Source organism: Stegostoma tigrinum, chromosome 4, assembly GCF_030684315.1.
Source record: "Stegostoma tigrinum isolate sSteTig4 chromosome 4, sSteTig4.hap1, whole genome shotgun sequence".
In the NCBI taxonomy this organism is placed as follows: domain Eukaryota; kingdom Metazoa; phylum Chordata; class Chondrichthyes; order Orectolobiformes; family Stegostomatidae; genus Stegostoma; species Stegostoma tigrinum.
In genome coordinates this window covers 47,459,978-47,482,815 of record NC_081357.1, presented here as the reverse complement: position 1 = coordinate 47,482,815, position 22,838 = coordinate 47,459,978, and the positions used below count along the sequence as shown (strand labels likewise).

At 38.8% G+C, this 22,838-nt stretch overlaps 1 protein-coding gene and 1 long non-coding RNA gene across 3 annotated transcripts in view; one reads left to right on the top strand and one right to left on the bottom strand.

The window, feature by feature from the left end:
• The window catches only part of LOC125452730 (uncharacterized), a 38,977-nt gene extending 38,457 nt beyond the window's left edge, over window positions 1-520 (bottom strand). Inside the window, exon 1 of the long non-coding RNA XR_007247587.2 lies at window positions 357-520. This is a non-coding gene — a long non-coding RNA (uncharacterized LOC125452730). The remainder of the gene's footprint in view (window positions 1-356) is intronic.
• A 208-nt stretch (window positions 521-728) lies between these two features.
• The window catches only part of tfap2d (transcription factor AP-2 delta (activating enhancer binding protein 2 delta)), an 81,914-nt gene continuing 59,804 nt past the window's right edge, over window positions 729-22,838 (top strand). Inside the window, exons 1-3 of one of the 2 annotated variants that reach the window (XM_048531480.1) lie at window positions 729-882; window positions 1,279-1,776; window positions 4,551-4,611. In XM_048531480.1, coding sequence (XP_048387437.1) covers window positions 844-882; window positions 1,279-1,776; window positions 4,551-4,611 — 598 coding nt within the window. In that variant the 5' untranslated portion in view covers window positions 729-843. Of the gene's footprint in view, window positions 883-1,230; window positions 1,777-4,550; window positions 4,612-22,838 lie in introns of those variants that run through there. The other variant, XM_059645736.1, reaches the window with a different exon arrangement.

The window sequence follows — 22,838 nt, the reverse complement described above, 5'->3', positions numbered from 1 at the left end:
TTTTGTATGTTAGCAAATCAATTGAAACTAACAAAATCAAACATATGCAATACTCCTGGGTGTTGGCCTTGTGTAAATGTACTCCTTTTAAAAAGTTCATCATTTGCTTTGGCCACTAAACCTGGTGTTTTGCTTGAAAATATATCACAACATTTTAAATATAAATATATATATATAGCAGTCATTATGCAGTGAAATAGTTTCAGATATTCTAGACAGTATGTTATACTTAACAGTAGCTTCAACAAAGCTGGGCGTTTTCCTTTTTAAATGGTTCTGTCTAAATATCTTTCAGCGTGATGCAAGTTTAATAATCCCAGATTTCTTCTGTTATCTCGGGTGAAATCTCTACTTACGTTAAGCAGGTATGCCACGGATCCGATAAATATATCATTCCTTCCCTCACGTCTTCGAACATTGCAATAAAGGTTTACAAGATTAGGTGTCACAAATCCGCCGTTATTGGAGAGAAAACAGGAAAAAAACACCAAAAACTCCCCAGCACAATTAGCAAGTTAGAGCCAGCTAGGCTGTGATGAGGAGAAGATACAATATTTATTCCGCGTCTCCTGGGATAGAGCGCTTCTGTCTATTGTCTTCCCAGTTCAATGCTGATGCTTAATTTTCAAAACTTATATATTACCAAGGGACCTACGCCATCAGTTAAGAAAAAAAAACCCGACAAGTACAAAATGTGATACAGGGAGTTGCTTTTGTGCAGAGGAAGCGTTATTTCGCCTGGAATAGACGGATTCTTCCTGGGTGTAAAGAGAATAACATTTCAGGGGAGAAATCGAGTGTTTTTTTTAATTTGCTCGCATTGAACCTCTTTTTGGATTGAAAATGTCAGCAACGTTCCCGGGTCTCGTCCATGATCCCGAGGTATTTTTATTCTGCTGGTGGTTTTTATGACATTTCTAAATCTGTGGTAATCAATTAAAAGTTACGTTTCTCCCGGCTTAAAGAAAAAATTTATTCGTTATGACATCTGTCGCGAGAATGCCATTCGATGCACTGCAACAGTTGCCACAATTGAAAAGAAAACGTTATCCTCCAAAAGATGGAAAGTTAAGTAGCTAGATTTAGTTAAACCGCCGTGTATTGTTGGAAGGGATTTGAGCATTTTCTATTGGTGATGGACGGGTTTAAGGCGCTTGTGGTGTATTTTCTCGCAGGCTTTAATGATTGAGCGATTGAGCAGATTGATTGCACTTATCTACCTGCAAGGTATAAGAAATGACAAACCAGATTTGTTTTCTATTCTTTTCTTTTTCGCAGATACGTCATGATGGATCAAACAGCTATCGTCTGATGCAGCTCGGATGTCTGGAGTCAGTGGCAAATTCTACAGTCGCCTATTCATCCTCATCCCCTTTAACCTACTCGGCGAATGGAACCGATTTTACTTCACCTTATTTCTCCACAAATCACCAGTACACCCCTCTGCACCACCAGTCCTTCCACTATGAGTTCCAGCACAGCCACCCGGCAGTCAACCCAGATGCCTATTCATTGAATAGTCTCCACCATACCCAGCAATACTACCAGCAGATCCATCATGGAGAACCTGCAGACTTTATCAACCTTCATAATGCCCGGACTCTCAAGTCCTCCTGCCTGGATGAGCAGAGGCGAGAGCTGGGGTGTTTGGAAGCTTACCGCCGACACGATCTGTCTCTTATGAGCCATGGCTCCCAATATGGCATGATCTCAGACCAAAGACTTCTGCCAGGTCCAAATCTAGGGCTTCCACCTCCAGGATCTGATGACATACAGGTAAAATTAGCATTCATCACAATCTAGCGGTTCCAAAAATCCAAAATTCTCAATAAGGAAACATGAGTTCGTTTTGCTTCTTTACAGCGTAATTTTGCAAACTTCGTAGATTTTAAGTCCCTTTTTTAATAGCCCCCTCTTCCCAACCCCCTCAATGAAATATAGAAATGGTTTAACCAGTGTTCTTTGTCTGCTCCTTTAGAAAGGAGCGAAGCTAACAAAGGTTGCGGCAATCACACTAAAGTCGCTTATAATCAGTAAAAGAGGTGATATGCCATTATGTTTGAAGCATGTTCTGTATCACTGTCCAGACCTTAAACAAAAATATTGTAACTTTAATAAAGTTCCTTTTGATAGCCCGTAGCAACAGTGATTTCTCTGTGGTGGCAGCCCAGTTGCTCACCGTCAAACGTGAATAGTACAACACAAAACAGCAATAAGTCAAGATCAGAATGTGAACAATATTGTTATCTGTTTTCCTCTAGTAATTTAATATCGGCCGCTCTGAAGAAAATGCAGAACTGAAGAGATTCTGTTCTTGTACCTGAATTGTAGATTGGGCTGTTGTAAATTCTACTTATTTCTTACTAGTACATTAGCTGTCCTGTAGTCATTCGTTGCTGTATAATCGTCTTCCAGAAACTTTCTGAATCCACCAGCACGGATAAAAATTGAATTGCTGGAAAACCGTATTTTAATATTAAAATAGTGGGAGGGAATAAAACTGAACGCAGCCAGAGAGAATTCGAAACAAAGGATAAAACAAAGCGTGGATTTTTAAAAAAATCAATTAGATTAGATTAGATCAACTTCTTTATTTTAAAATGTCGTTACTATGTTATAGAGCCCGCATTTTTTTGGAAATTATTTTATTTTAAACATACCGAATCACTGAAACGAAGTACACATTGTTATTTTCTTACCTTCAAAAAATTGCATGTCTAATTTGAATATTTCACGTTTATACTCACATTAATTTTGTTTCTTGTTCCCCGTGCTCTTACGTTTTAAGATCAATTCAGTAAAAATAGGAATTTGAAAACCTTCTGCTCGACGTCTCGCCCGTCGCATTGATATCTGCATTTCTTTCTAAGACGCGCTGTATTTCAGCTCAGTTCATACATGCATATATATATATATATATGTATATCATCTCTTGGATCAGAAGGAAATTAAAATGATTAGTGCATGTAAAACGTGACTTTACCCCTTGATTTACCAAAGCTAAAAGGGTAAACGAACAGCACAGTATCAGGGCCGAGAACAGAGTATCAGGGCCGAGAACAGAGTTGTGGCCTCATTACATAGAAGTTCTCAAATTGGGTTTTAGAAAATCTTAATTCAATGCAACGCACTCTGCTGAACTAAACCCGCTTTACGGTCTTTTTCCTCTGCCCAGCGCGTCTGGTGCTGAATTTTATACTTGTATATTTTTGGCTATTTTTCTTCACACAAAGCGTGGTTTTTTTTAAAAGGAAGGATTAAGGCATTTGCAATCGAGAAACAATAGGAAAATGAAATGTGCGGGTCCACCGTAGTTTATCCCATTTTCGACTTCATGTCACCCATTTATTTACTTATGCAATGTAATCTGACCAGACTGGTTATTTTCTTGTGTTCTTTTAAAGAGCAAGTGTGGGCAAGAAAAATAAAGGATCGAATAAAACGTTCAATAGAAGCGAGATAGAAATGTTTGTTGTTCGACTAAGATTTTGGTCTTCGGGTTAATTCTGTGTTTAAAAGCTCCATTCGGCTCCTGCCGTCCTGTTGCCTGGTCCAGCAACAGAAGACGTTTGTTTCCAGTTTTTAGGTCTGCTTCCTCGCCAATTTGTGCTAAACTCAAATTGACTGGAGACTGCTTAAACAGCTGAACAGATGCAAACGTTCTTTAGCCAGTAGATACATCTTTGAGCTCCCTAAAAAGATTTGCTATGCTTAACAAAAGAAACTGTCACACCTTTTCCTCGTCACAAGTTTAATTTATGCTTGATCTAGGAGTTTTTTTAATATATTGATTCTATAATCACTTTAACCCCAGAACATAAGAGAAAGGGCTGCAAGTTTCTAAAGATTTACAAGAGCGCGTCAATGGGGATAAAAAAGGAGAGAAAAAAGGGAACAAGGCCAATTCAAGCGATCTTTAGTATGGGACACCTCTCCCCGAAATCTGTTCAAACTTCTCTATGGATTAAACAGGGTAAAGAGCTTTATATTATTGGTAGAGAAAATGGAAATTCGTACTTAAACAAAATATTTATCATTAATGTGTAAATATAATATGGGAAAAGTATTTTCAATGAAAATAGAGTAGTTAAATCAGTTCAGGTTCCATAGATTAATATATTTATAGTGACCTGACTGTCAGCGTACCGAAACTCATGTAGTTTTAGCAAACGAGGACTATTTAATGTATATTTTTTTAAAACATCACTTGATCCGACGATATAACTATATTATGTATTTAAATATGTATTTATTAAAGGTGGTCTGCGAGGAAATAATGCAGGAATGCAATTCAAATGTGTTTGCTATATTTTATCAGGAAGCTTTCCCCAAAAAGGGCTACTTCAATAATTAAAGCCAACTGGTTAAGAATGAAAGAACGGAGCTTTTTTGTTGCAAATTTGAGCAGAAAAGGGCAAGCTTGTTAAAATCATTTCTGGGATGGATTGAACGTGAACATTATCAATTATTTTAAAAAACTGAAATGACAGGGTATTCATTTTGTTTTAAATTCAAGCCTCCTTATCTCGCATTTGTGTTTTGATTTTCAGAACTCGGTGGAGGCGCAATGTGGGTTAGTTTTAAACGGCCAAGGCGGAGTAATACGGAGGGGTAAGTCGTTTGTCTCATAATTTCTTTGGTGCTTGACACGATGGCGATGTCATAAAAATATTCAGAAGTGAACTGGCCTTCACGTGTATACAAGAGCGCATTGTCTTTTATCAGTCCCGGCGTAGTCTTGGAACACTGTAACAAGGAGTAGCAGGAACAACAAAACATTTAGTGTACGGGGTGAGATCTTGATCAATTATAATTCGCGTATGGCTTGCTTGGACTGTCGGAAATTAAAGCGGAACCAAGAATGTTATAAAGCTAAAAATCCGATCAGGCGTAATTTGAATAACAACTGAAGAATATTAAACAGTTGACAAGGGTTTTTTTTTTGTCTTCTGTCAGCCCACGCGTGTGTTTTGCTTTCATGTTAACTCGCCTTATATTGGATACTTTTGTAACCCAGTTGGGAACATCATTGGCATCACTTGATGCGAGTGCATTCTTCAAATGACTGCAATTGGGAAATAGAACAAGGTTCTATTTAATGAAAATGCTCAAACATACCGGTCAATTGGGACAAAATGAGCTAAATGCAGTTGGTTGCTGCTGCGTAGCTACTAATTGGCCTTTGACAACACACTTTGTTCATTTTCCGCCGTTGTGAGGCACTCGAAAATGTATCGATATTTTCATATACCAGTTATCAAAAAACGGTTCTTTAGAATACATTAAAGGTTCTGGTACGCAAGCCAGAATTGTGATTGAGTGACTTTCCCTTTATCTGAGCATCTCCTGTAAATTTCTCATAGTGACACCAGATTGGCACCTCTCAAAACTCAACAGCGTTGCTGACAGAAATTGTGGCCCTGCCCTATTCAGTCAAAAATAAGACAAACTCATAGGAAAATAAATTAAGGAAAATAAATAAGATTCACCTAACTCATTCATTTAAACAGTGATTTTAAACAAACCCAGAATTACAAGATAATTTCGTTTATTTTTTTTAAACAATGGAAAAACAGATTTTCCCAGATTGTATGGGCATCTATGTTATTCTCTGAGTGTTGAAACTAAGTAGTTTATACTTCTTTGAAGAGTGTTGGAGGAAAAAGAAAGCTTTACAAACTCCATGTATTGAATAAAAATAGACAAAAGCAGTGCTTAAAAATCTCATGGAATTTACGCCCAGGACAGCCAAATTGTGCGCGTGAAAGTTGCAATTTTAATGTAATATTGAATCTTTGACACTTCGCCTCTAATGAAATTTTATATAATATCAGTCAGAGAAGGACTCTTGGCATAACGTTTGTCAAGACATTTGAATGTAAAAATATCTTCTTGCTTTCAAATTCGGTAACTGAAATTGGTAGAAAATTGTATTTAAAGGAATAATGTTAGAAATATATCTCCTAATGTAGGGTGGAATGTAAATTAAATATTAAACTGTGAACAAAGTGTAAAATAATTCTTACCGATTAGAATTTATTAATACCACCAATGATAATAAATACTTCACAGACTTTTGAACAAGACTTTTCATTGCAAATAACATATTTGCATTCAATTCGCGAGATTTTCTCGGGTTTACGACTGAAATGCATTATGTCCAGATTAAATGCCATTCTTCCAGTAGTCGATCATGTTATTTACATTGACTGCCAACCTACGGATTGTTGTCCAGATATGTTCGGAAATATGGGCCGAACAAAACACTGTCCGTGGGTGCTCAAAACAGCTCCCTTTGCTTTAATCCTCCCTTCACCATAGGCACCTTTCGACTAGCAATAATTTTCCAGTGAGAATGACGCGTTATGTTTCCCAGTGCTTCTTATTTTTATTGGAAATTCTGAAATCATCTCATTCTCAGTGTACTAAAATAACTGGTGGGACGCAATTTTTTTTCGTTTCGGTTCCCAATCAGAAAATGTGAATGCACAGCGCTGATCAGTTCTAAGTGTTCTTATCTTCATTGATGTTCGCGTCTCCTTCGTACTATCTTAGTTTAAACATCACATGACATATTTAAAATAGGCCATCATAACGTTTTACTATTTCCACGAGGACTTTCACGGCCAAAAAGTTGTTAGTAAACCTCAGTAGTTTTGTTTGCTAGCAAGTTGACAAACTAATCATTTCCCTTGTTTTCTTTTAAGCAATTGGACTATGATATTTGGCAATAAATAAGCACTCCTGAAAGGTTAACAAGTCTAGGTGCTATTTATTTTAAATTCTGAAAAGTTGCTTTAAGGGGAAGGGAGAATGCTAATGATGTCAATATCAATGCCAAGAATTGTTAACTCCCTCAGGAGTTGCCTTTATGAGAGTGGGGAATGTGATTCTGTTTGAAGCACCTATACACTCAGGCGCCCCAGAGCACAATCAGTGTTCTTTCTATCCACCAAGGCAGCTTTCTGAGACCTGAAATCACATAGGTATCTTGCTGGTACCATAGCTCCCAAGATCATTGTATTGGGTCACACAACAGAAATATGTAAAATGTTCGAAGTCCACTCTGAAATCAGAAAGAAGCAAGATGTATATTTGTACTGACTAGGAAGTGTAGGGAACCTGTGGTCTTGCAAAAAGCCCATGACAGAAACCATACCTATGTAAAACCATCTTTGCTGCACCTATCAATCTTTGAAATGAATTGGGCTTAGTGCATGATGTTATTCCCATGAGGAACATTGTGATTTATAGAGACATATGGTCAAATCTTTGAGTTTATCTAGAATAGGTATTCCCAATTCAACATTCACCAAGTGGGAGACTGCACAACTCTTGTTTCTCAAACAAGTGGGATGATCATTGTTCACTATCATCTATGCAATTTATTGTCTATCGGAGGTATTATCTTTTATGAGGCCTTAAACAAAAACTTCATATGCACTCTACGGTGGAGTTTAAGGTTCCCATGACACTGTACAAAAAGACGAGAGGATTCCTCAAGAGTGCACTGTCAATATTATCCCATAACCAACATTACCACAACAGGTTGTTCAGTCATTAGCTTATTGTCATTTGTGGGTCCATACTGTGTGCAAATTGTCTGTCATGCTTCCAACATTACAACAGTAATTACAAAATACTTGCTTGAGATCCTGAGTCAGAACAGCGCTTATATAAATTGATGTTCTTTCTTTACTTCCCATCAACAATATGTATACTGACTTTAAAGGAGAAGTTTTGGATTATTTGTCATCAGTACTTTTGAAGGAATAATTGTACATTTGTAACCATGTCGGCAAGAATTATGAAGGTGTTAACCCAGTAGCTGACTTACATTTAAGTAACCATTGAAGTAAGGTTGTTAGTACCTCCCATATTAATTATTAATATTGTGTGGCGCACAAGAAAGAAGAAGGTATTAGTGAAAATTGAAAGAGACATCTTTCCCTCTTTTTCATCCATCTTTACTTCACAAATTTGTTTATGGCTTGGACACAGTTCTTTGAGTGTGAGGCAAGTTGCAGTATATTCTTAACTTTTGCATCTCTTATCAAGTGCAACAAATATCCAATGCAAGTTAAGCTAGTGATATTACCAGACGTGTGCCCAGATGATTTTCCATCATCTTTTATAGTAATTGGGCATGCAAGAGGCACATGCATGAAGTTCATGACTAAACTGTGATGTGGATCAGTGGTGAAAAAGGAGAAATAGCCACAGAGAAAAAGGGATCCAGTTTAAATTATGTTGATGCTCTAATACAAGTCTGCAGGTATCTTTGAGTGAATTTAAAGAGAACCCTTGACTGTTTATTGCCTGAACTTAGATGAACCCAGTTTAACTTAGGTTTACTTAAATGTAACATTTCTCTGCAGGACAAATGTACACATTCTATATAGAAGTAATGGTGGGAAATCATTATCCTGCTTAAAGCTTCCAAACAATGAAGAATCCAAAACATGGGCTTTCTAATTATTTGGATTCTAGTTTTTTTTAGATAACAATGAGTATATCCAGGTATAAGGCATTCGGGTGACTTTGAAAAAAAAATGTATTACTTCTGTCATTGTTCTATTGAATACAGTAGAATAGGAAATTGAACACATGAAATATTGCATTGAAATAAATTGGAACCTTTCCCTCCAGATACTGTCTTACTTTTGCTCACTGACATTCGGACACCTGTCCGCAGTTATTATTCACAGACTTGGTACATAAAACATAAGGTTAAAAAAGAATCATCTCTCTGTCCCAGTAGATATCTTGGGTTGGTTTATAGGAAGTAATGTTGAATTGATATTTCTCCAAGCTACTTTTATTTGAGTTGTTACTTTTCTTCAATGTAATTTTGAAAATACACTTCTACACTTATTTCAAATCTATATTTTAAAAGTAAAGGCTTGGTATTATTGTGGTATTGCACTGAAGCTGAAATCCCTCTGCTATCACTTTCAGTTAATGGTGTGCAGTGTTTAGCCTGCAGCTCCACTCTCCCAACCATCAGAACCAATAATCTTTACATTGCATAGTGCCCCAGTATCGATAGCTTCTCTTGCCTGGGGCATCTGCTTTGATATGTTAATATTTTTGAGTACCAAATTCAGTAGAGATCATATTAATGTTGTTCATACGGGCTGGTGCTTCACTTAGATGAATATTCAGATCTCCTGTTTTCAAAAGAAAACCGTCTCCTATTTACTGAAGTCACATCCTTTCTGATCACCCTTGGTATTAACAATTCATCTCAACTATCTGATACCCTAACTGATCAGGCTTAAGTTAGGATCTTTAATTAAGAAAGGTGTTTTTGTTTTAATTTTCAGAAATGAAACTTGACAGCAGTTGCAATTCGAAAGGATATTGCAATTGTGCAGCTATAAGAGATGTTAGGTGGTCTATATCTTTGCTATAAGGTAACAAAGCGACATTTGGTCCATGTCGTTTTTTTTTTGAAATCTTGATGGCAAACTCCTAAAAAAGCTCCTGATTCGTCTTGTGATCATTCAGGTTTGCCGCCCCAGGCAAATTCAGCAGCTTAAACATTACTCTAGCCCCTGGGCCATGCAAAAGGGACCAGACTGCCGGCAATAGCACTTTTCGATTGCTCGTGGCAACATAAAATACAAACTACTTTGAATCAAAACATTTTTGGAATTAATATGAGTTGAACCCCGCTTGCTACTCTGCAGTTTATCAGGCTGCTTTGTGAAATCACTCCAAGCATGGATTTTATGCCTAGTCATGGAACAATGCCAAATTAAGTCTATACTTAGACTTGTACCACTCATAACCTCAGAATATTTATGAAACTCAAAGTATTTATTGCATCCTGTTTTTAGACTGTTTGAAGAAGGAACCCAAATCTGATTTGATTTACAAAGTTTAATTTCAGTTTTACAAACAAATATTCAGAATGTTTTGCTTGTTTTCAATTTCAAAGTTTCAATTTTCAATTTGTAAAATATTGGAGTATGGTTTTTGGAAAGCATATATGCTATTGGATTACACTGTGTTGTTTTATTCTATGTAACACTTCAGATGAATGAACGGTAATTTACCTCATGCTCATGATTTGCCTGATAGAAATTGCCTTCCCAATATTTGACAGAGGACATACAATTCAAGGAGCTTTCCCATTTATTTGAAAATCCAAGAATTCAACAGCAAAGAAAACAAATCTAATGATTTGATTTAGTGATTATTAAATAGTAGAGTGTTTTCATTTGTTCTGGATACTTTGATGACAAAAAAATCCTTCATCTTATTTTCCATTCTTATTATGGAATAAAAATGTCTCAATTCCAGGAATTACAACATGATATGACTTGAATATTTTCTTAAGATATACATGATGCCTTGACTTAAATGTTCCAACAGTACAATGCGCATGTCAATTTTCTGAATGTGCTGATACCTGTTTGAGTTTAAAGATAAAGGAAGATTTATTCACATCATGTTAATTAAAATATTTCAGAAGTTTATCTTCTTTAAATTTTTAATTCAACATTTTGATGATGAACACATAGGATACAGATTTAAGTTTTAAGATGAAAAAAAGGTTTAAAAATCATTAAATATGAAACAATAAACAACAACTTTGCAATTAATTAACTGGAAGGCACATATAAAAATGCATTATATTATAGTTTCACATGTGTACGAGAGGAAGAGAGCACTCCAAGAATGAAGGAAATGTTAGGAGCTATATTGTGATCAACAGAAGTGGCACTATGACAATTCCATTTAAAGAAAAGAACTGATTTTTGTTTTAGTCATTTATGAAGGTACTTCAATATTGGCCATGTTTTAAAGTAGTGATTATAATTTTCATGACTTGAGAGGCATGTTGTGTACATATGGATTTGTGCGCCCACATCCCTGTCAGGATTCGTACTCATGGAGATTTTTACTCTCTAATTAAGTTAATTGCACTGCATGGAAAATACGTGAGATGAAGCATTTTTCAAAAACTACAATATTATTAAAGCATTTATGAGACAATGTATTAATAATGTATGAATGCTAAGCCTAATAACCTGAGTGGAAAAAAGCATAAAAAAGATTAGAATTATCAGGTAGAGTGTTTAGGTATAATAAACATCAGAGTTTATAAGACAGTCTCGGATTAGTTAAGAGCAATTAATTATCTAATACTAATGTAATTTCATTACTTTAAAGTGGAAGTTGTAATGGAATATATTAAAATATGAATTAGAGTGTTTTCTGCCATCTTAGCTTTGATTATTAGCATTCTTTATTTGCATGGAAATAGTTTTACATAGTGTGCAACTGTTTACTAGATGACATTTTTCCCTCCTGGATTAACTGGGCTATTTCAACATTTAATTAACACAAATTTCCTTAGTCAACTTAATTAATATAATTTTTTTATGTTCCAAGTGGAAGAGTTAGATACTTCTAAATATTGTGAATTACTTTATAAAGGTGAAATTATTGTCCTTTCCAATTGACATATTCTTTGCAAACAGAAAGGAATATTTATTTAAAACAACACAGTTAAAATTTCTATTGCCGGTATCTTTCAACAATATTACCATTACGCTGTAAAGATATGACTGCTTGTCATCGGAAGTAAAATCACCAATATGGACTCTTAGACACTGTCTTAATTTTGCTCAATCTAACAGACATTTATTTTATTCAATTCTTTCCACGTTGGTGCCAAATAAAAGTACAAGGAAACACTCCTTCAGCTTTTAAACCAATTAGTAAAACCATTGTATCTTTATATTGTCAATTCTTGGTGATTCTGTGTTGTCAGGGTGCACTAAATGAGATTATGTTGGAAAACAAAATGTGTGCTGTATTTTGGATTTTTTTTTGGTGGGGAGAGATTTCTGTCACATAGTTGTTGGGGAGCTGTTTTCTCCCCAGTAGATTTCATTGAAAAGAACACAGTGTTAAAAAGAAACATGAGAATGTGAATGCAGTTTCTACATGTTATGACAACAATCTGATCTGTATAATTTGGCAAATGTATATATTTCAAATATTGTTTTTCAGGGAAAAAGTTTCTTCATTGAAAATTGATCTGAGGTGGGGTGATAGTTCAAAATTGTATTTCTCTAACATGCAATTGCTTTACAATAAATGGTGTAATTAGTTAACAAACTATTCCTTTGTCTTCAAGTCCCTTGAGTTCAACCCCGACTAAGGTTGAATTCAACAGGCAGGGTGGCTCAGGGGTTTACATTGCTGCCTCACAGTGCCAGCAACCTGAGTTTGATCCTGGCCTTGGGTGACTGACTATGTGTAGCTTGCACATTCTCCCCACGTCAGTGTGGGTTTCTCCCAGGTGCTCTGGTTTCCTCGCTAAGTCCAAAGATGTGCAAGTTAGGTGGATTGGTCATTCTAAATTACCCATATTTTTCAGGGATATGTAGCTTAGGTGCATTAGCCGTGGGAAATACAGGGTGGAGGGGTGGTTTCGTATGGACTTATTGGGCTGAATGGCCTGATTTCGCATTGTGTGGCTTCTATTTAAAAGAATCTATCTGTAAGTCAGATATAAATTTAAATTTTGGCCTAAGAAAGAGCAGCAAGACTTGATCCATCGCGTCTGCCCTACTTTTTGATTTGATCATCTGCCTCAACAACATTTTCCTGTCTATTCCCTGGATCTCTTGATTTCCAGCAAAGACAAAAATCTGATTGTCTAATCCTTAAACATATTCAATACTGAAACATCCACGACCCTTTGAGGAAGAGAACTCTATTCACAATCATCTGAATAAAGAAATTTTCTTCATCTCAGTCCTAATGTGACTGCAAGTTCTAGATTCTCCTGCCAGGGCAGACAACCATTCAGTTACTAACCTGTCAAAATCTTGTATGCTTCAATAATTGCACCTTGTATTTTTCTAAACTCCAGAGGTTAAAGGTACAATTTATTCAACCTCTCATGAAAGGACAATCCATTCCATGCAAGAACCAATTGAATAAATATGCACTGTACTGTTTCCAAGGTATGTACATCCTTGCTTAAATAGTGGAGACCGAAACTACACATCAAACAGAAATGGTCTCACCAATGCTCCCTAGTTTTGTAATAGACGTATTACAGTTCCTGGTGGCTGTCAAGCTGAAGCGTACAATTGACTTTGTCATTTAGTGTGGTCACAATAATTGTTATGAACAGATGAGAAGTCAGAACCAACTTCAGTCATTTGAAATTCTTCCTGGTGAGCGATACAATTAAAATTTCTTTTCAGAAGTAAGCAGACAAGCTTCAATTAAAACAAAGACTGCTGGAAAATGAAGGAACCGGTAACCAAGATTTTCCTGAGAAAAAGAATGACAGATTTTATTTACTACTGACCCCAAACACACACACACACACACACACACACACACACACACAACAAGTTTAAAAGGGAGCGTATCTGGCCCAGACAGCGAGAAACAAAATTAGATATAACACAATGTACAGCTGGAAGAACACAGCAGGCCAGGCAGCATCAGAGGAGCAGGAAAGTTGATGTTTTGGGTCAGGACCCTTCTTTAGAAATGGCTAAAGAAGGGTCCCAATCTGAAACATCAGCTTCCCTACTCCTATGATGCTGCCTGGTCTGCTGTGTTCCCCCAGCTCCACACTGTGCTATCTCTGACTCCAGCATCAGCAGTTCTTATTATCTCTGAGAAACAAAATTATGCAGCTTAGAAGACATTAGAGTCTTTGAGGTGATATATATTAGGCTGGACGCCACTTTGATTAATTGTTGACTTGTTCCTGTAACAGTGGCAGAATTTATAGATACCTTGTGGATTAATAAATGGTTGTTTTCCTCAGCTGCTTCTTGAACTGACATTGTTTTTTAAAATACTGAAAGAATTAAGAAGGGAGAGAGAGAAATTTTCAGCTCCTGCTGTCATGCATTAAAATTTATTTCTTTTTACTCTGCTGCTCAAAAACAGCTGTTGAAATTAGTTCGAGATAACAAGATGTGGAACTGGATGAACACAGCAGGCCAAGCATCATCTTAGGAGCATAAAAGCAATTGTTTCAGGCTGAGACCCTTCATCAGAAAAGGGGAGGGAGAGAGGGTTCTGAAATAAATAGGGAGAGAGGGGGAGGTGGATGGAAGATGGATAGAGGAGAAGGTAGGTGGAAAGGAGAGTATAGGTGGGGAGGTAGGGAGGGATAGGTCAGTCTGGGGATGAGGTTAGTAGGTGGGAAATGGAGGTGCGGCTTGAGGTGGGAGGAGGGGATAGGTGAAAGAAAGAACAGGTTAGGGAGGCGGGGACGAGCTGGGCTGGTTTTGGGATGCAGTAGGGGGAGGGAAGATTTTGAAGCTTGTGAAATCCACATTGATACCATTGGGCTGCAGGGTTCCCAAGCAGAATATGAGTTGCTGTTTCTGCAACCTTTGGGTGGCATCATTGTGGCACTGCTGGAGGCCCAGGATGGACATGTCTCTAAGGAATGGGAGGGGGAGTTGAAATGGTTCACGACTGGGAGGTGCAGTTGTTTAGTGTGAACCAAGCCTCGGTGTTCCACGAAGCTGTCCCCAAGCGTCTGCTTGGTTAGCGGAGGCTTGGGGACCGTTTTGCAGTACACTTTCGCTCGGTTCGCAATAAACAACTGCACCTCCCAGTCGCAAACCATTTCAACTCCCACTTGCATTCCTTAGATGGCATGTCCATCCTGGGCCTCCTGCAGTGCCACAATGATGCCACCCGAAGGTTGCAGGAACAGCAACTCATATTCCGCTTGAGAACCTTGCAGCCGAATGGTATCAATGTGGATTTCACAAGCTTCAAAATCTCCCCTTCCCCCACTGCATCCCAAAACCAGCCCAACCCGTCCCCGCCTCCCTAACCTGTTCTTCTTCTCACCTATCCCTCCTCCCACCTCAAGCCGCACCTCCATTTCCTACCTACTAATCTCATCCCGCTCCCTTGACCTGTCCATCCTCCCCAGACTGATCTATCCCCTCCCTACCTCCCCACTTATACTCTCCTGTCCACCTATCTTCTCCTCTATCCATCTTTGGTCCGCCTCCCCCTCTCTCCCTATTTATTTCAGAATCCTCTTTCCCTTCCTCATTTTCTGATGAAGGGTCTCAGCCTGAAACATCAGCCTTTGTGCCCCTAAGATGCTGCTTGGCCTGCTGTGTTCATCCAGCTCCACACTTTGTTATCTCGGATTCTCCAACATCTGCAGTTCCCATTATCTGTATTGAAATTAGTTCAGTGTGTCTTCTAGAGTCTAGTTCCATTATATTTCCAAGTTGAGTAACTACCAGGTGTCCCTATTGTGAAATCATTGTACATGTGAATTAATCTGGAGATTCAGTATTTTTGATGTTAACTCTGTTGCTTTGTTTTGATGCCTTCAGATGACTATCGCAATTTTTTTGAAGATTGCTTAATTTATTCCATGACGGTCTCTCAAAGCTTACCTTAACCTGTGGGATTAAGTGACCACTGTAGCCACTTTCGGTCCATGTTTCTTCCTTGTTTCAAAAAAAAATCTGTACTAGTTCTCAGGCAAAGCAATCAGATGATGGAAATTAAAATTTGGATAATCCGTTGTTATTATTTTAACATTATGTTGAGCATCCAAAGTAGAAATACTACATTGATATAGTTGAAAATGCTCTTACGTTATTGAGACAAAGACAAGGGTGATGATGGGTTAAAGATATGGATTCATACATATGTGTCCAGTTTGTAGGTATTTATGTACATAAGTTGTAGAAGTCATTTCAATGACTTTGTTGCTTAATGAGAAAGTTTCGATAAAGAGAAGGTTGATCACAGGGGTATCTCTGTAAAAGGGGACAACTACAGTGGCAAACATTGCAAAAAATAATTATTTCATAATAGTGCATGCTCAAGATTATTTTTAATAAATGAGTTCACAATATTTCAATCAGGCAGGGACCTGCAAGGAATTTTCTGTATTCATTTCAGCATATATGCAATAGGATGAATCTTACCAAAAATCTGTTAAGAGTTTCGTGGAGTTTTACCAAGATTTTCTCCCCTTGAGCTGTGGTGAGCTATTTCACACAATTTTCCACTGCTCACCTCACTGTGCATGCACTATACCCCTATGGCGTCAGTCTTGTGGTATCTTGAGCCTTCCAGCAGCAGAAGTACTCACTGTTGCCAGGACCTTCAAGAACCCCTGCCACTGGTTTCATACTTAAACACCAACTATATACAGGGTTAATCGCTGCATGTTAGGAACTGCCATTCACAGTTGCAGTGTCAGAAGAATGATTCCAGAGATGGCCAGTAGAAGGCAAGTTGGTACTGTGAGTTGCTGACAGGAAACTGGAAGTGCTGGTGGATGAGATGATGGATAGTAGAGCTGTCATCTTTCCTCAGCATGGCCAATGGAGACCATGGCAGCACATCTTGACAGACTGGTCTGGAGTTTCCACCTGGGCATTATGATATCCATAACATGGAGGAACACTCAACAGGGCAGGAAAGTTTAATGGCCGTTTTGGACTCTGCAGGGGTAAGTGGCAATATCTCTCGGCTACCTCACATTCATCCTAATTCTGCTACTGAACTCATCTGCAACAAAGCCTTTGCTCTGAAACAGTCAGAATTTCATGCAGCATCTTCCCTCAATCACACCCACCCACCCAAAAACTATCCTGAAGCCCTCTGTGCTGTCCTTGGGACACCTCACCAACATCCCCCCACTTGCACCAGCAGTAACAGATGATTTTTGGTGGAGTAGGGAGGCTGAGCCCAATGCTCATCCACTCCCTTCAGCTTTTTTCTCTTCTTTTCCTTCCGTTTACTTGTACTCTTTTTCCTTTTGTTTTCTTTTTACATTTTATTTATTCTCTGTAAAACCTGGAGAGTATGAAGGAGGAGGCCTCTGACAGCAGCGGCAGCAATGCCAAGACAAATTGGACACAGCTCCACCCCAGCTCCGTGTCTCCTGGCGAATAAGGAACAGGTTGTGGGCTGACTTTGCTGGCACTGACTCGCAGACCGGGCTGATGCTCTAGGTTCACAGCTAGGCCCAGGGAGCTGAAGGAGTGGAAATATCGGGGGAGGGAGCTGATAGTAGATTGGTAGCTGCATCTGGAGGAGGGTTGGATGTGAACAGGAGGCTTCTCCCTGCCTAGTGAGAAAGTGGCTTCCAGTGGCCCAGTGTGGCAGGATTCCAATGTAGTGGCCTTGTCCCAGTGTGGTAGCCTTGCGTTGGTCTTCTTCAGTGGAGGCTTCTGACCCATTATTCTAGCCATCTGGCATGGTGGTCTCATCCCAGTGTGGCATTCTTGTCCAGGAATGGTGGTCTTGTCCTGGCTGTGTCTTGAAGATATTCCAACAATCCTTAATCAGCTTTCCTCTAACCCAAGAGCTATAAAGTGGACTTTGTCTTAATTTTACTTTTGTTTATTATCATATATGATTGCTACCATTAATATTGGTGCCATGGTGACGTGACTTATCAAACTTTTCACTGTATTTTTCATGTAACGGTATACTTGACAATAAGTCTCTATTCTATTCTATGTTCCATCCCTTTCATCCCTCTCAATCCCTGCCTTTGTCTCATTTCAGGAGAAAATAACTCACCTTTTGGGAAAAGGGAATCAAGATTGGTGATGGGTGTCTGACATTCATCTCCTCACTCCCTATGAGGAGAGAATCCTTATCTTAGTGGGAGAAGGGCATGGAGGCTCATGTGGCAATACTGAGAGTTCCTTGCCACTGCAACCAAGTAACTTATTTGTTGAGTGTAACACTGCTTTCCCATTACCAGCACTGTGAAATATTTGAAACAATAAGAGAGTTTCTTTAAATATATAAAAAGGAAAAGAAAGGTTAAAGTAGACTTAGCCCCTTAGAAAATGAATCTGGAGAGATGGCTTTGGGGAACAAGGAGATGGCAGAGGAGTAAAACAGATATTTTCCATTAGTATTTATAGTGGAAGATACCTCAAACTTTACATTAACACTAAAGAATGATCAGGAAAAATTAAGCACCATTACAGTCACTAACAAAATGATATTGGACAAACTAATGAAGCTGAAGGTTAATAAAGCTGTTGTATGTGATTGCTTGCATCCTAGGGTTCTAACAGAGGTAGCTACTGTGATAGTGGATGCATTGCTTGTAATTTTCAAAAGATTATTGGAATCTGAAGAAGTAGTAGAGGATTGGAAAATTGCCAGTGTGACACACCTATTCAAAATAGAGACGGAGGCAAAAACAGGGTAACTATAGGCTGATTAGTTTCATACCTATTGCTCAAGTAATGTTGGAATCAATTATTACGTAAGTAAAACCGAACATTTGTAAAATCATAATCTACTCAAGCAGAGTCGGCATGGCTTCATGAAAGTGAAATTATGTCTGAATAATTTAATAGAGCTTTCTGAGGAAGTCTAAACAAAAATAGATAGAGGGGAACCGGTAGATGTGTTGTGGTTGGACTTTCAGAAGGTGTTTGACCTCACAAATGGTTAAGTCATAAGATAAGAGCCCACGATATTGGAGGTAGTATAATAGCATGGATAGAAAATCAGCTCATGGGCAGGAAGCAATGAGTGGGGATGAAGAATTATTTTTCACTTTGGCAAACTGTACCAATGGGGTTCCACAGGGATCAATGTTAGGATTGCAACTGTTTATATATTAATAACTTGGAGGAATGTACTCTCACTTAATTTAAAGGTGGAAAGATAGGTTGTGAGAGGGAAACTGTTGATATATAAAGAGATATTGATAAGTTAAGTAAGTGGGCAAAAAGTTGTCAAAAGAGTATAATATCAGAAAATGTGAAGTTGTTCACTTTGGAAGGGAGCCCACACATACACACACACACAGAACTGCATCTCAACATTGTGGGGGAGAGGGATAAAGAAAGACTTTTGATGGTATACTTGTAGCATGTATGAAACTTCATTCTAGATCTATTATCACATTTATAACCTAATATTCACTTCTCATCATCTGCTGCATGGGCATCTGCTATTTTAGCTGCATCTAAAAGGATGAAGGTTTCCTGCAATGGAAGAAGGTGTTGAATTGCAGAAATGCTAGACATCATGGCACGACAATCTGACCACCACCTCTAAATGGAAAATGGCCCCACTGCCTGTCTCTAACTTGCATGGCATTCCAGAAGACTAGCCATTGTGGCTGTCCTATGTCTCGGCCATATCCTGAGGATCTGCTGGTGGTTAAAGCTGGTCTTGGGCTTTCAGATACATGCCTTTCTCATCCATTCCTGTGGAGACTGTAAGTATAGCAACCACAGAGACAACAACAGCTTTTACTGATTGACCCACTGAGTACAGTTCCAATGAGCCTATGCAGCAATGTCAGAAACAAAGTAACTTCTCAGTAATATGATCATTCAGCAGTCACAGTGCAAGCTAATAACATTTGAACAGCATCCCTAAACTTTGTGTCCAACATGACAGTCGAGTAGGACACTTCAGCCAGAGCTCATCTGCTCTGTCCAATCCGATTGTTTTCCTTTATGTTAACTCTTTGCTGTTTCTTCTTCCTCTTCTCTCTTCTTGGCCTCGGAACTTCTGGTCCCTGACCTCACTGCCTCGGAACTCCCAACCTTAGCACAAACCTGACTGGGAGTCCCCTCAGCCTGGTGTGGCAGTCTCTTGATCCAGCACAGTGACCCCTTGTCCCAGTGGGGCCATCTGCCAGCCCAACGTGGTGCCCTTTTGGCCCAGTATGACAGTCTCCCAGAGGCACAGCATAATGATCTTTGAGCAGTAGATGTCCAGTCTCAAAGCGATACGAGAGTGCTCTCCCAGCCTCAGGACCCCTGAGGCGAAGCCAGGCACAGTCTGGAATCAAGGCCCATTGCCGACTAAAGTCTAGGTGCCAACATGGACTGGGTTGGAAGACTGTTGTTCTGAACTATCTTTTCTCCACTTTATAATTTATTCCTAAACCTGCGGTTGGATTTTTTTTACTTCTCTATTATTCCAAGAACTGTAACTGAAAAAAAACTGTAACTAGGAACCTTTGTACCTAAGATGGCGCCATAAACAGCAACTTGTACACTTGTCCCTGTTATTCATTTGAGTACATATGACAATAATATTAACTCTAGATCTAATTCTAATCCTAATTCTAATGGAGGCTTCTGAGAATGAGGACAATAGAATGTATCTAGACGGGTCTTGCACATCGTTGACCTGTCTTCAAACATGTACATTCGGACATTGTACAGGTGGCAGTAAGAATGAGAACTTCTCTCCTCAACCCCTGCACTACCTAAGAAATGCAGCATCACCTGTTGGATATGTGCATTTTATCTTTTGGGGTGTGGTGAGCAGATCCTACACAGCCTATGGAACCATGGATGGGTGATTGGGACTTTTGTAATTGAGGTGAACCTTTACAGTTCACCTGATATTACTGATCCTTCACAGCCATTACAGGATTAATTTGCAGATCTAAATGATGTAGCCAAGAGTGCTTGTGCCAAATTTTCTGGTTAAATAAAGATCAATGCATGTGGCCCAGATATTGTGTGATCATGGGTGTCTATTGGTTGTATTGTGTGAGAGTCTGGTTAATGCTATTGCCTCGTGAAGGGGTTCACATTGCACAAAAGTAGAGCTTGTCTCTCATAGAAAAAGAACACTAACTCTGTTCACTTTAGTTGCCATGGCAGCCATTTTCCATTTTGGTGGCCCATATGCAATTTGGATGAGGTTGGAAGGCAACACAGATATGAGTTGCAGGGTCAACCTCTCAACCTAGTGACTCCCCTCGACACCCTATGCTGTAATGTCTCATACTGTTATATGTTGAGTTGTTCTCCCTTTATAATTATGATCTCCTCTGCATCTTAACATTTTACTTCTAATCTCCAAATTGACTACCCACGCTAACTGTGACCCCTGATAACGTGCCTTGACTTGAGGTGAACAGACCCCAACGCATGCCCACCCCACAACTGACTTGGAAAGAGATCCCCAACTGGTAACTGACGGGTGAGCAGACTCCAAATTGACCTCTATGCTGCACCCAACTGACTTATTGCTACTCTCTGGACTGGTTATATTGGACCTGCAGGACTGACCATGTCCTACTTCCTGGACTACAGTGATAGGGACCTCTGACTCTTTTGGTCCAACTACCCGAATGAACATATCCAAACCCCTGGATTAATGTCTGATGATGTTGTCGACTTTACTGGGCTGGTTCCACCCGACAGAAGACAGTCCCCATTGAATTGAATGAGGGATACCCACCTTAGACTTTGAGATGTGACCTTTTGATTGAAGTACATGTGGTCTGTTTGCTACACAAGGTGCTGGCACATACTGTTGGTGTCACATTGACACTGCCAGACAGCAGCATGCCCATGTCTTTGACATATCATTACTGACAAACATGACAAGCTTACTGACTTTGTATCTGTGTTAATAGGGGAGGCGCACAGCATCACGTTGAGGCTATAATTTCTGAAAGAGGTGGCAAGTTGTAAAAAGGAAAGGCAAGTCAGAAATGTTGTATGCATTGAAGGAATAGCAAAATGAGTGAGTGCTAAGATAGCAAGTTAAGATGCTTCAATCTATGAGATTGGTGTCTCACAAAATGACCTGGCAGCAGCATTACAACGCAAGGTTGCAGTATACTCCGTAGTGCAGTATTGATGTAGATAACCTCAGTCAATACGGGTTTCAAGAGATGCCATGATGGTGTGGTGAGGCCGGTGTGTATCTTATACTGAGCTCTGAGGATGAACATAACAGGTGTTTGCTGCTCATGGAGCGTGACCAGAGATGTTGGGAATTGCTAGCCAAAATGGTCCTGGAGGAACGAGCGATGAGTTGGAGCTGCTGTAGCCACTCTGACTTTTGTGCTGGAAATTGGCACCATCCAATTCCTCTCTGCTGAATGGCACAATAGCAAACTGCATTTAGTGAAGCAAGATTGGATACTAATGTTATGTAAATACTTGCAAATAGGACCCTTGCTGCTCAGTAGGGAGATCCTCATTGTTCAAAACTTGCATGGAAAATTGGACTTTTTCTTGACATTGATAATCTAATTTTTCAGATCTCACCATATTTTCCCAACTGACCTTCCATTGACTACAATGTCCAGAAGTTGGGAAAATTCTGCACATTTAAACAGATGCACTGCATGATGTTAGTCTGAAGAGCCCTCTGAAATGGAGTCTTGCAAGCATTGACGTCAGTGTCATTTGACTATTTTCAAACCTGCTGTAAGAAATGGTTTGTAATCCATAAAATGAAACTGGCAAATACTCCAAAGTATAGACACTCTGAGATGGATTCCATAGAGTAATTTCCAGTCATTCTGCTGAGTGACCATGGGCCTGAACATTTAACCATTGTTGGTTTTAATTTTCTATTTTAATATCAAAATTTAACCATCTGTCGCATTTTATTCTTTGTGTATCCCATTTCCATCTTCCTGACTTTTTTTATTTTGAAGTATTAATGTTTTCAGAGAAAAAAATCTGTACAATGTGAATTTCTGAGCTTCCCAAAAGCATCTAGCTATTGTTCCCAAATGAAAGACAAATAATGCGAAAGCTTTGAGAATTTATGGTAAATTTTGAGAATGAATAAGAAATTTATTGAAGGCTGGGAAACAAAGGATCCTTATCAAAGGAGTTAAATTAGGGCAGGGAAAAATGTTGTATAGGATTTCTTAAGAAGAGATTTTAGACCACACTAATTTTGAATTGAAACCAATGATGTGGATTCAGAAACTCAATGAAAATTTGTCAAGTTTACTGATTATGGCCAACTAAGTGAAGTTAAAATTGAGTTGGGCAAATTATGTGATTGGTCAGAACAATAAAATTTAATTCATATTAATA